This window comes from Lytechinus pictus, chromosome 7 (genome assembly GCF_037042905.1).
Source record: "Lytechinus pictus isolate F3 Inbred chromosome 7, Lp3.0, whole genome shotgun sequence".
In the NCBI taxonomy this organism is placed as follows: domain Eukaryota; kingdom Metazoa; phylum Echinodermata; class Echinoidea; order Temnopleuroida; family Toxopneustidae; genus Lytechinus; species Lytechinus pictus.
In genome coordinates, this window is record NC_087251.1 from 37,727,535 (window position 1) to 37,742,076 (window position 14,542).

Consider the following 14,542-nt stretch of genomic DNA (forward strand, 5'->3'; position numbering starts at 1 on the left):
GCAACTGAGTAAGTAAATTATGACAAGGGGCAAGGACAACTTTCCCATAGGCCATGTACTTTATTATCAGGGATTTGTGGTTTTCTCCTAAGTACCCATTCCCCTGGGGTAGTATATTGTTTTATGTCCTCATGAAAGAAAAATACAATTTGAAATAAAACTTTTTGGAAAAATGAAATTTTAGCCATAATATGTATTGAAGTACATGGAAGAGTAGTCCTTGCCTTACATCACTATGACATCCCATATGCGGCCAATTTGAAGTCTCCATGGATATAGTGATTACCAATATTTACAACTTTAAAAAATTAATAACTTTCTTGTTGTTTGTCCAATATTGTTCAAACTTTCACCTATCAACTTGTCTGATTTTTCTTTTCCTTATAAAAACAAGTTTTTATTTGGGTTGGATTCCCCTTTAACTTTAGAGAGGGACATCTTCCTTGGAACATGGTGTAAAGCACATGATTGTAAAGCTATAGTATTTGTACTTGGAGCTTTTTCACGATATTTTGTTTTAAACACAAAGCATCTCATAGATAAATGCCAGTTTAGGTAACGGACGAGTACGTACCGAATCCTATGAAATGACCACACAAAAGTCTGTATTTATAAATAAACTATATGTGCCAAGGGATTGGAAGAAAATATGTAATTGGTGAGAAATAGGCAAGATAGGCATCCAATTCCGGCAAAATGTTGGGTCTTTATCCAAGCAATGATAAATTGTCCCACATTTGTGTTGACAATCTTCAGTGTGATTGTTTTTCAGGATTTTACAAAGAGCGGTTTATGTAACTGTACTCGGATCTAGATCTACGATGATATACTGTGTGAATTAAAAAAAAACTTGACACCTCAAAAATCCCAAATTTAAGGAAAAAAATGTCATAAACACAGTTATTATATATGACCTGAAAGAGTATTGTCCTCCAAAATAATTTGATACCATATTTATGTGGTGTCTTAACGGTTGGATGACCAGGAGGTAGTCTTTGCAGTGATGTAAATTTTGATTAGCGCCAAATTAAGGCAGGACTGCGATGAATGTAAATGTTGATGTCATAATCCTACAAGGGTTGCATTAAAATCCATTTCAAAACACTTTTTCAGTAATTAACATTATAATTGTTTAATAACACATTCTAGCATCAATTGTCAAGTTAATTTAATTGAAAATGGATTAGCAAATATGTTCACTAACTCGTGTAGGATTTTGACATCATTTGTGTCTGATAATTGCAGTCATGCCTTTGGCGCAAGTCAAAATTTACATCACTGCAAAGAATACCTACTGATAATCCAAAAGTGAAGACATACAACATGAATATGGTATCAAATTATCTGGGAGAAGATAATCTTTCCAGCCATACGTAACGAATATGCATTCATGACATGTTTTCCTTAAATTAGGGATTTGTAAATGGAAATGGTGGAGATTTTTACCTAATTGCTAAGAAAGCATGAATGCTTGTAAGCAAGCAACCAACCAGAGGACCGACAGCTTCAGGTCCTCTCTGAGGAACCTGGTAATGAGGATTAATGCCTTATCAAAGGGCAGTAGCACACCAAGTGGGAATTGATCCCGGGTCACCGGAATCCGAAACCCCTGCTCTACCGACAGAGCTATTGCGCCTCCGGGAGGTGTCAAGGTTTTTTTTACTCGCACGGTAGTGACAATTAACCTTGGTTATACAAACTTTCTCATGAAATCGGTGTTCACTACAACTCTTCATTAATCTTTAAATACAACAGTTTACAAAGAAGGAAGAGCACTCATATTATGATTAAAGTTTTACAAATACAGTGTACAATTTTATTTACATATTATACAAGTATGAATACATATTGACATCGAATTCATTATGCATGCATAATATTCTTATGCAATTTGATGAATATATTAAAACGCAATCAAGAGAATAAAATACATTTACTATTTACAAACTGAAAGGCAACCATAATTTCTGGTAAATAAATTCCTACCTAAGCTACCATTTATTCTCTCTTACGACAAATGTTCTGAATTTCAAGGTGAAAAAATGTTGAAGATGGACTTGCCCAAATGACACAATTAACTGGACAGAGCCCTATTATAACACTTTCTTAAACTGATACATGAACATTTTATGTATTGCAATAAATGCTAAGATGTCTTGAATTGTGACAATATTTAGAGAATAGAAAAAAGTTCATACGTTCAAAGCAAGTCAAGTGACCTCATGCAGGCATCCATTCCATTTCCAGAATCAAGATATCAGGCGTGTGTCCAGCCAGCATCAGATCCTACAAAGCATTTCATGGGCCAAATGGTCTGGGGACAATAGTGACTCTATTATGCTTGTGCATGGGCTCATACATTTCTTTGTCATAGTTGATGCTGGATATGCTATTAGATATGGACTACATTATTATCAGTCGGGGTAATTATTATTTACGAGGAAATTCAAAGGGATCATTAACAGCTCAACATTAGAAATGGGTCTTAAAAGTGAACAAATATACAGGGGTTGAGATTGATTTATTCTCCCGCCCCCCCAAAAAAAATGAATAAATAAAAATGTCCATATTGTCTCAGAAAATTGCAAGCAACTCCTTCAATTATTGGGCTGAATACAACAGGCAATTTGGAATGATCAGAGACAGGCATATACAGCCCCCATGCTAAAAATATAAATTTTCGTTTCTTATTTCTATAAAATTATTCTTCCATTTTGGTGCACATATAATTCAAATCAAACATACACATTAATTTCTATATTGTATATCAAATTTCAGTTAAATCTGTGAATGTTAGGCCATATACATGTATCCTTACAACTAGAAAAAAATCCACATATTAAAGTGATTGGTTAACATTGGTTTGACTTTTAAAAAATCTGAGCTAGAAGGTCACACTTGTCACCTGTGTCTGTGATATGTTACAAAAATGAAGCCCAGAAAAAATTGCGTTCGAAATTAATTATTTAGTGCTTCAAAAATTGAAATATAAAGTGACCGGAAACACCATCTTAATTTGATCCCATACACTTATGTGTACTATTTAGGCGTCTTGAAGACGCCTATTTACAAAATAGGCGTCTTGTAGATGCCTATTTACAAAATCAGGGTTTGCCTTGTAGTTTTAGCTTTTCATTCTCAATAATGGTTGTTTTCAGGGTTTATTAGTTCTGATACATGCACTTGTACACATGTTTCATCTTGGTTTGAGAATTTTTTAAATCAGCTTCTCACAAAGTTAAACAATACCTTTAAGTGGTCAATTAATATGAAGTACAAATAAGGGTAAATTAAGAGTAAGGGGAAAGACTATATATTCGAAGAAGTCACAATTATTTGACAGGAAAAAATGTTTAATATCTTGGATTTAATGATAACACCAGGCCCCCCCCCCCGTCTTACAAAGAGTTACGATTTTGATCCAATCAACCACGACTATGGAAAAGCCAGCAACGTCAACACCTGAAATACATGTTTCTTCAAAATATTTCTGGATATGATGTATATTTATACATTTGCTGTTTTCTTGACAATTCAGTATGCTTAATTTTTTTTCAAAGGACATTGTGTAAATTTCCTAACGAAAAAAATCTGACATTGATGGATTTCCATATGTACATGACTTAACTTACTAATTATATAACTTATTATTATTTCCACATGTACTTGAGGTTGATCGGATCAATTGTAACTACCTGAAAGATGGGGCCCAAAAGCATTGGGAGAAAATAAATCCTATTTTCACAATGTTCTTTCAAAGGTTTCGGACGGATTCAAAATGTAAAAAAAAAAAACAAATAGATAACGGTTGTAGGAATATTCATCTGCAGAAATTTCAATTTCATTCCTTCAGTCTTCTTCATCTTGCTCCATATTATCATCAACAAGGGGTTCACCTAAAAAATAAATGAGAAAAATTTGAAAGCACAACATATAATCATAAAATTCCAACTCTTTATTGAAAATGAGATTTTGATTGGCTGCTTAGCCCTGTTACAATGATAGATACATATGACAAAATTATTATACTTTTAAGTCCTTTACAAAACAGGCCCAGAAAGCCTTTTCATTTAAAACAAAATAAGTTAAATATACCGTTGTAACTTTCTGTTCATACAATTATTGTGAAGTTGGGACTTCATTATAAGATGAGACACGGGGAGCGTTTCATGAAAGGAAAAGGATACAAAAACATCCAACAAATTCTATTTTATTCAACAGTTAAAATAGTTACAGTCAGACACCACAAGTGCTTATCAATTAATGAAAGTTAATCAAGGCCCCGTTGCATAAAAATTACTACTATGGTAACTTTGCGATCCAATGGTAACTACCATGGTAACGCTGATCAACAGCCAATCAAAATCAAGGATTTCATGCAAGTTGGATGGCAAAGTTACCATAATGGTAACTTTTATGCAACAGGGCCCAGATCTGAAACCAGACAACACAGATTGTTGAAAGACTCTCTGGGATGATTTCTGTACATGTCATCTTACCATCTAACTTCTTTAGACCCGGTAACCTCTTCCTGACTTGTGCGACATAGTCTCCTGCTTGCGAATGATTCTCCTCGAGTGGGTTACCTGAGGAGGAAATATTTGCAAAAAAGTTTCTTTTACTTTTATGACAGTTTTTTTTCACTTGTTATAATGTAACACAGGTTTGACCCCTCTCCTGCACATGTGGAATTGCCACTGTAACCAATAGTGATTTCAAATAAGATCAAGACCTCAATCAAATCTTACCCTCAAAACTTCCAAAATTGAAACATTCTATCTATGATTCATTAAAATAAAGTACTAGAGAAATAGTGAAACTGTGACATCATTAGCTCTAAATTTGCAAAATCATCTGAATAACTGTTTTGTGACAATAAGCGAAATGTGCAAATGTATAATGACTTCATTTTACATCCAATTTTGATGAAATTTTCGACATTTTGTATGTTGGGAAATCCAACTCAGAAAACTTTAAAGTAGAGTTTGTTGTTTAATACGTGACCTCTATAAACGGTTCCCTCTTTGCAAGGATTATATCAGTTGATGTTTATGTCATACCAAGTGTAAATTGGGTTGAAAAAAAATGCTGAATTCTCCAAATAAGACCAACAGAAACTAATGTAATGACCACCAAAGTGTTTGCGTATATACATTTAAAACAAGTGGAATGCCTCTGGCAGTCTCGCCTGCATTACGCAATGCGATATAGCAGCAGTGCTTCTTTTGAAAATAGCTAATGAATATTATTCACAGAAGAAAACACTAATATGATAATAAAATATTATGCCCATTGACCCAAAACGACCTTTGACCATGATCATGTGACCTAAGACATGTGCAAAACAATCATTCATACTTGATTATCCTTATGTCGATGTTTCATGAGCTAGATCCATAAACTTCCTTCATTATGATGCCAATTCAACACATACTCCTAACACGGCCAGAGTTCACTGACCTTTGATCTTGGCCATGTTCCTGAAATGCATACAGGGTATTCAGGGATACACTGCTGCTCTTATGTCCAAGTTTCATGAGCGAGATCCATAGACTTTTAAATTTATGATGACAATTCCTCAAATAACCCCAACATGGCCAAAGTTTGTTGACCCTAAGTGACCTTTGACCTTGGTCATGTGACCTGAAACTCGCACATGATATTCAGAGATACATGGTTGCTCTTATGTCTAAGTTTCATGAACTAGATCCATAAAATTTCAAAGTTATGATGACAATACCTCAAATAACCCCAACATGGCCAAAGTTTGTTGACCCTAAGTGACCTTTGACCTTGGTCATGTGACCTGAAACTCGCACATGATATTCAGGGATACATGGTTGCTCTTATGTTCAAGTTCCATGAACTAGATCCATAAAATTTCTAAGTTATGATGACAATTCCTCAAATAACCCCAACATGGCCAAAGTTCGTTGACCATAAGTGACCTTTGACCTTGGTCATGTGACCTGAAACTCGCACATGATATTCAGGGATACATGGTTGCTCTTATTTCATGAACTAGATCCATATACTTTTGAAGTTATGACAACATTTCAAAAACTTAATCTTGGTTAAGATTTCGATATTGATTCCCCCAACATGGTCTAAGTTCATTGACCCTAAATGACCTTTGACCTTGATCATGTGACCTGAATCTCAGGCAGGATGTTCAGTAATACTTGATTACCCTTATGTCTAAGTTTCATGAACTAGGTCCATATACTTTCTAAGTTATGATGACATTTCAAAAACTTAACCTTGGTTAAGATTTCAATGTTGACGACGCCGCCGCCGCCATCGGAAAAGCGGCGCCTATAGTCTCGCTCTGCTATGCAGGCGAGACAAAAATGTGCCAAATAATTCTGGTAGAAAATGCGTAATTGCTGAGAAATTAGCAAAATAAGCATGATATTCCGACCAAACGTCAGGTCTTTTTCCATGCAATAATAATACACTGTCTCACATATGCTAATCTGTGTTGGTAATTTACAGTGTGATTTTTTTTGCTTAGATTTCAGGACTTCCCAAAGTTTGGTTTATGTTAATGTACTAGATCTAGATCCATGATGGTATGGTGGCAATTAACCTTCATTGTAAAGACTTTTCTTATGGAATCCTTGTTTGCTACAACTATATTCCTTTGGCTTAAAAAGTCAGTGTGCTTTCAGCATATAATTGAATTTCATCAACTGTACATTCACTCACCTACAAACACAAGCTCTACGAGGCAAGGAAGCTGGTTGAGTTTATCAAATTCACCCCAATCTTTGACAAAATTATTCGACATGTACAACACCTAAGGAGAAAAATAAATTATCAATAAAAACTTCCACTAAAAGTAAATCCTAATACGGGGGGGGGGGGGGGGGGGCACAAGAAAACACAAGAGAAGAGTTGAAACAGCACCAGTTGTTTGGCTTTGAGCTAACACCAGACAGGCACTATACCCTAAATCCCCGGCAAAGATATTAAGGAGGCCATAATGCCCCCCAGTATTGGCAAGAATCAAAATACTCCAAGAGAATTTGAGCTAAATCCAAAATCTGCTTCATACCTACATTTTCAATCAATTCAATTCAATCTTTATTGCAAGGTTACAAGGTTGGATTATGTACGAATAAAAATGGTTGACAATTATAAATTTCATATCTTACAAAGATTGATAATTTATATATTTAAATTGAATAAAAATCATATTAAAGTAAGAAATTATAATAATAATTATAATATTAAAGTAAGAAATTATAATAATTATAATATTAAAAAATAGGTTCCAAACCAACAAATCTCGAATGTATTGATTTGGGACAGCATTAATAATATGCAACATTCATGTTGCTAAATACTATGGTCCGTATTCTGAAGTCGGGTTTAACTTAAACTCAGGTTTAAAGTTGTGGTTTAAGTATGGACAGCCAATTGTTACATAATCACTAACAGTAGAGATATCATACTTCAGCCCATTCGGCTCTCAAATCATTCATAATTGTGTAGGAAGTATAAATAGATGATTGTCTTCACCATCGATGAATCAGGAAAGAGCACAGTAAACATAAGAAACATACAACTTAATAAAAATTTTGATACGTTTGGCTTCCCATACTTAAACCACAACTTTAAACCTGAGTTTAAGTTAAACCCGACTTCAGAATACGGGCCAATGTTTCTAACACTAACATTACGAACAATCATAAGATTGTATATTATGTACTTTCTTTTTAAAAGCACTTTTTGTATTCATTGCTCCTAATCTCTCAATATATTTTGTTACCAATAATAATACATGTAATAATAACAGGGCTCAGCAGCCAATCACAATCAAGGTTTCCACAGTATTTATAATAATGCCAGTTTTCATTAAGAAATTGGTCCTAGGTGGAACTGGTGGATATTCTGGTCACTTTTGGCTACACATGGTCAATCTGAAAGAAACTTTATTATGAACAACAATAGGGGCTATATTTTAAAAACTAATCATTTCCTTTCATGCAACTCTGATTAAATTAAATTTCAAACACTTACTTTGAGTTTCTTGAGAACTTGAATGCCTTTCAGTTTCTCAATATAATTATAGGAGATCCACAGCTCTTCTAATGTGTCTGATACTGCTTCCTGTAGCATGGAAACAAAATAACCTTTTTACTCATTAAAGAGGAATTTCACCCTGAAGATTTCACTCCTGAGTCGATTTTAATAAAAACATTGTTTTTTAAAATGGGAAAATTATTGGTGAATGTTTGATGAAAATCCATCAAGAATAAGAGAGATATGAAGTTTTAAAGATTTCAATTTGCGACATTATTTGCGAGCAGCTCCCCCACATTCCACAAGTCCCAATTTTAATGCTGTTCAGTCTCAACTATTTTCTTTCTTTCTCATGCTCTAGATGTATTTTTGATGTTCATGTTTTATACTCATGCTACTGTTACTATTTCATACATGTATTTTTTAATGTAAATGTATGTTTGAAATTGGAAAAGATTGAAATTGAAATAATGGAATATGATGAATACAAATATTATTCTGATAGGAGGGGGTATGAAATAATGTGTCCGAGGATATATCCACTGCACAAATGAAATCACTTTCAGTTCTTTTTGACAAAATTTGTTTACTCTATGTCACATGACATACGGAGGAGGTGTTCGTTAGTGATGTAAAATCAGTTTATCATCGGATGAACTTCATCTTAAAATCAACTGTTGAAGAATAAATGATGATAAGCCAAGTATGACTAATTTGGATAACACTCAGTATCTCGTAGTTAATGACTTGGGGCATTTTATATAAATTCATCAATTACTTGTATTTGTAATTGAGAAATTGAAGACTAACATTAACTAAATGTTAGACAAAAATATCAATATCATAACTTACTACAATATCAGAAAGAAACAGGAAAAACTCTAAGAGTATAGAAGTTTACACCCTGCAGTTAGTAGACCATAATAACACCTTACTTACCAAGCCATTGAGGTTCTTTATAAGATTCCTGCCAAGTGATAGAATCTTGAGGTTTTCTAGAAAGGAATTACAGATATAAATTGAAAAAGTAAGTATGGTACTAAATTTTGACTACTCAAATACAGTCAACTTTAGATGTTAAAACTGCCTTTTAATCAGTATAAATTTCCCCAAGTCAAAGTTATAAATAAAATTGTAGAAGTTGTAGGTCTTTTGACCCTCCCTTCTGTTTTTAAGCTATTTCGTTGCTCAAAAAAAGGGCATGGAGATGAATACCTAATTTACATCTGAAAAAGTAGATATTGTTTGATAATCACATTTCATGCTATTTGGCAGAACTATGTAATGCTGTGAACACTGGCATAGATGCGAGCAGTAAACCTATAGCCCCCTCGGCCAATTTTGATTACCATGACTTCATCTATCTGCCCCTGTGGCTATGACTATAGATTGCTCGACAGAGTCAGATACAAACCTCAGATTTGTGTCAAAATGGCCTCGTATTGCAAGGTATGATATTGTATGATATTACTGTATGGCACATTTGTCTGATATACTGTATCATCTGTGATCTATATTTATAGAATTCTGAATATATAAGTCTTGTCATTTGTGTCAGTATATTTGAATATCGACACACAAAATAAAAAAAATATTGATTCTTTACTCACTTAAGCCATTCAGGTTTGCGATCTTTTCAATCACATTTGTTGAAAGGGACAATTGCCTGTAGACAAAAAAAGGAAGAAAGGTCAATATTCATGAAAAGTTATGAAATTCAACAATTATTATTACTCCATTTAACTATATCATATGTTTGATGTTTATGAACTGCAGATATAAAACACAACTACCCTCTTGTTCTACTACTTTGACTCATATTTGAAGTGGGGGAAGTAAATGTCAATTGAGTCTTGTGTGGAATCTAGAATGTAAAAAACAAATCAGTTTGTTTAGATAGTAAATCTAAGTTAATTTCTTATTATATTCATCTTCGAATTGTCAAAATATATACTCCTGATTCAGACAGACTACTAGAAATGACACCATACACCAGCAATTACATGTATGTCAAATAATGCATGCTTAATTATTTATATACAGAAGTAACCTGCATATTAGCATAAATGATGAAATATAACACAAATAAATAACTTACGTGCAGTTGCTAAGAGTCGAAAGGGATGCATCCATTTTATCAATGGGCGGGTTCTGAAAGAGGAGTTTGACACACTTGGCATCACAGGCTTTTATCTTTTCTTGCGACTGACATGCCTCTTGTTCCTTTGTCTCCTGCATAAGATATACACAAAGAAAGAAAACATACGCTTGTGTTACCAGAATAAATTTCAAAGTTAATTGAATTCAGTACACATTATCTGAAATAATACACCAACCAATGACAGTAAAGGGAAAAAGGACTGCATGAAGTCTTACTACTCTTACTTTAAATGAGATGGGTTGGACCAGGGGTTTTCAATCAGTTTTGTCAAAGTGCAACACTGTTATCCAACATCTGTACCGTGCCACTATCCCATAAGCGTAGTGAGCAAAGGAATTAGGTGACAGAGCCCCACAAACACTTTTTAATATCAGTTCTTTTAATTGGCATAAAACTGTGATAAATGTAAACATTAACATACAAACCATTTTATTTATTGATATGATTGTCTAAATATTTTAATTTGCTTCTTTTTTTTTTTCATAGTGGCTTGCATGTGCCACTTTGCAAGGCTTGATGCATCACAAGTGCGAGGTAATAGCCTTGCTATTGCTGAAGTCATAAAATCTATTCAATTTTAGTTACAAATAACATAGTTCTCTCGCAAATTAGGAAAAAAAGGAATAAATTAAAATAGTTTCAAGAACTGTACACCATAGTGTAGTTAATACAGATAGCTTAATAGACATCTGAAACATTTTTTTTTTAAACAAAAGCTTACCCATCTTGAGAGGGCTTCTTTAATCGTGGTACCTTTTGTTACTCCCTGTAACACGAAAGAAGACAAAAAAGAGAGACAAAATGAGAAAGCGAGAGTGAGGGAGCAAAAGATTATCAAATAACGGATATTTAACATTTTCACTTTTTTGCTTTGTGATATGCGTATGGTGAACCTTTCTTACGGGCTAAGTAATCACCAATGAACATTTAATGGTGAAAAGATCACCATTCATTCTTAAAGTCACTCTTACCTTACGAACAGCTTTATGAAACGGCCCCCCGGAATCTTAAGAGCCCCTGAAATTCTGGTAGGGTCTAATGCATTATGTATTACAACATAGCAAAATTAGGCTGGTGAGCTCAAAAAGCCCCAGAAAAAATCCCTGTTGTGGATAATCTTGGAAAATGAAAATTAACCCATTACTCTCAAGGACATTATTATTAAACTAAGTGAAAATTTGTCATGCCTCTTCTCTTCAGCCCAGCAGTCATAACTTGTATCCTAAACTTTGAAGCCTGCCTGCAGTCTCGATAGCTCACCTTTCAACGAAACTCACATTGAGTCAGAAAATTGGGATCGTCCCAGTTTACAGGGACTGTCTCAGCTTTCAAAGATTTCTCCACACAAGAAATCATTTACCTGTCAAGTGCCAACACCAATCGAGTGCGCTAGTCAATGTAAACATATCAGGTTTCATACCATGATTATTAGAAGACCGCAAGTCATAAAAATAATAGAAGGTGAAGTGGGGAAAATGGAGATCACTGAATCAATTTTAAGCACTCCAAACCCCTGTAAATGCCTATTATATCCCACAAGGGTAAGAGGAAAAAAAACTGTCCCCATAATCAAGGATTATCTCAATTTATCAAGACATGATTTGTCTCAGTAGGGAAACCAAAAGTCATATTATTTGTTACAGTAACAATTTTTAAAGCTGAATGGTGACCCCGAAATTGTCTAAATTGTTGTCTCATTTTCAAAGCAAATCTGACAGTTAATCATGATTTGTTTTCATCAAATGTTTGGCATCATGTGAAAGAGTAAATTCTGGTCTTTTTTTACAAACCTGTACAAAATTTTACTGACAAAAACAAAAAATGTTAGGAAAATAGGAAATGCTTATCATCTTTTATGAAGTTTGTGATTTTCTTATTTATTTTCAATGGGAATCTAAACTCACTGATTTTTTTCATTATTAGAAAAAAAGCAACAGTTGATCCTGGTTTTAAATTTCTATGAATGTGATATCATTTGAAAGTGATTACCTTATTCTAAATTGTCATACAATAGTCCAAGCCTGAAAGTGAAAATTTACAATTCTATAGAAATAGAGGCAATTCTTGTAGGGGTCCAGTGACCATTTGTTACACATTACACAAAAACTTCTCCTCATGCCATTTAAATTTTTTTTTAAACAAAAATTTATCAAACAAAGTGGAAACACCAAAAATATAACACTTACACTGAAATCATTTCGCAACTAAAATTATTATGAGTTTCTGTTCTATTTCATAATAAAATCCAGTCAAAATAGAATTTATATAGAATATTCAGTCATGATGAAGATGCTGAGTTTTTTTTGCATCCTCTCATGTAAGGTATTTAGCTCCTACTGGCTGGTTTGGGCTCGGTACAGCTAATACTGCAAAGTTAGTATTCCTATTCAAACATGAAATGAGGATCAGTTTCTTTGGAAAAATTCCATGACTCAGAGACTCACATTCTCCAAAGAAAAACATTCTTGATTTTCCAGCCAAGGACTGAAAATCATGTGTTAAAGAAAACTACATTTTTTTTCATTTGTTTAAACCACATTTGTTATTTGGAGCTCTTTTTTTTTGTTTACTGTTTAAAGCTTTTTTTGCAAAGCTGTGACTTATTGGGAAAAGTTGCAAATTTATTTGTATTATTTCTTTTAGTACAATCAAGTGGGAGGTTTCTGGTACAACAAACCTGAAATTACTTATTTGGCAGTTCTTAGCAGTTTTGCTAGGAATAAGAACACCTGGGGCCCATTTCATAAAGGACTTGCAACTGTTGTAACTTTGCCATTATGGCAACTACCATGGCAACAGGGCTCAGCCAGCAGCCAATCAAAATCAAGATTGCCATGGTAGTTGCCATTATGGCAAAGTTACAATTGTAACTCTATGAAACGGGCCCCAGGTTCTACAGCTTTAAATACATGTAAAAGAATAAAATGTTATATTAATGGGATAAAACCAGGGACAATGCAGATTTTGTGTATCAATTGCACTCAATTCAACACATTCATTGAGAAATGTATAAAGATAAATGCACATTTTGGCAAAGTGAAAGGGCATTCGATCTATATGTATGGTTGTTGCCATGATTTAATGAAGATTGGCAGTGAGCATTTTCTGTGCATTATTGAACCTTTCTCAGATCCCAGATGCAAGCTATGTGATGTGCCCTTGAGGTTGAAGATGCTCTTCATCTCCTTGCCTCTAGCCCTGTTTTTCTGGAACATCGCCTTAATCTCATTCGTCTTGCTGAAAACCTAAACCTGACCATATCATAGCAGACCTAAAGGATGGTGACCATCTGATCTTTTCAACCTCCATCCTCTTCCCCTCTCAGTCATTACCCTCTTCATCCTCCTCTTTTTTTTGTCTATGCTTGAAGTTTATTTTAAAAATTCACCTTGTCCAGCAGCATTGACTGGAAAGGCCCAATTAGAAGCGTCAAAATCTCAACCAACTGCGGTTCTCCGCACCTCTGAGGAAGGGAATCTAAAAAGGTACATGGGAGCGAGCACATCCGCGTTGCAATGGTTAGATACGCGATGGTTATGTCTTTAATTTATATACGCTTTTCACAAGATCAAATTTTATCCGACAGATAAAAATTAAAATGTCATCTCAGAATACAAATTTCATTTTAAGAGATAAAATATTTTCAAAGAAAAAATGTCCTCAGAATTCAAATTTCATTTAAAGAGATAAAATAAAATGTTTTTATTTTTTTAAAGAAAAATGTAATCAGAATACCATCGTTCAGCATCGACACACCGTTTCAAGTCAGACAAAACGATTATTTTTTGTTTTTACTGGATGCTAATTTTTTTTTTTTTTTTTTTTTTTAATCTTCTTTTTTTTTCATGGAAAAGAACTTGAATGAGTGTTAGGACCTTCGGGTCTGACCCTGACTAGACACTGAATGAAAAAATCAATGTAGAAGTGGCCATTTTTCCACGGTTACCCCCGTGATTCTTACCACCGCCACCTTACCGAGTTGCCCCCATACCCAGGCCCCTGAGCTCCCCGCGACTTCGGCGCAACGGAACAAGAGCTCCCTCGTCCCTGACATTCACCGCGTCACATAGCAACTCATCTCAGTTCTCACTACCACTCGTCTCGGCTTATTCCCTCTTAAAGAAACATCGTTAATTTTCAATAAAATAGTGTCATGAGGAATAAAATACTTACGGCCATTTCTTGCAACAAGTTTATTAGTCAAGAGATGAATAAATTTGTGAAGTAGAAGACTTCAAATAGCGGAAAAATCTGCAGCGACTCGACACACCGACAGTGGTGAGTGTCCATAGAAACGAAATGAAGATTACAATATACGTCTCTCGTTCTAGTTTCTTTGTTATCTGTATAATT

The 14,542-nt window shown here is 34.2% G+C and overlaps 1 protein-coding gene across 1 annotated transcript; it reads right to left on the minus strand.

Moving 5' to 3' along the window:
* Positions 1–1,787: 1,787 nt before the first annotated feature.
* On the minus strand, positions 1,788–14,536 carry LOC129264428 (dynein axonemal light chain 1-like). The gene is made up of 9 exons (XM_054902306.2): positions 14,363–14,536; positions 10,911–10,955; positions 10,127–10,260; positions 9,639–9,694; positions 8,968–9,023; positions 8,026–8,115; positions 6,709–6,799; positions 4,500–4,586; positions 1,788–3,896 (listed from the first exon to the last, which is right to left on the minus strand). Exons 1-9 carry the CDS (start codon positions 14,366–14,368, stop codon positions 3,850–3,852), a joined length of 612 nt encoding a protein of 203 aa, XP_054758281.2. The 5' UTR covers positions 14,369–14,536; the 3' UTR covers positions 1,788–3,849.
* Positions 14,537–14,542: the final 6 nt, after the last annotated feature.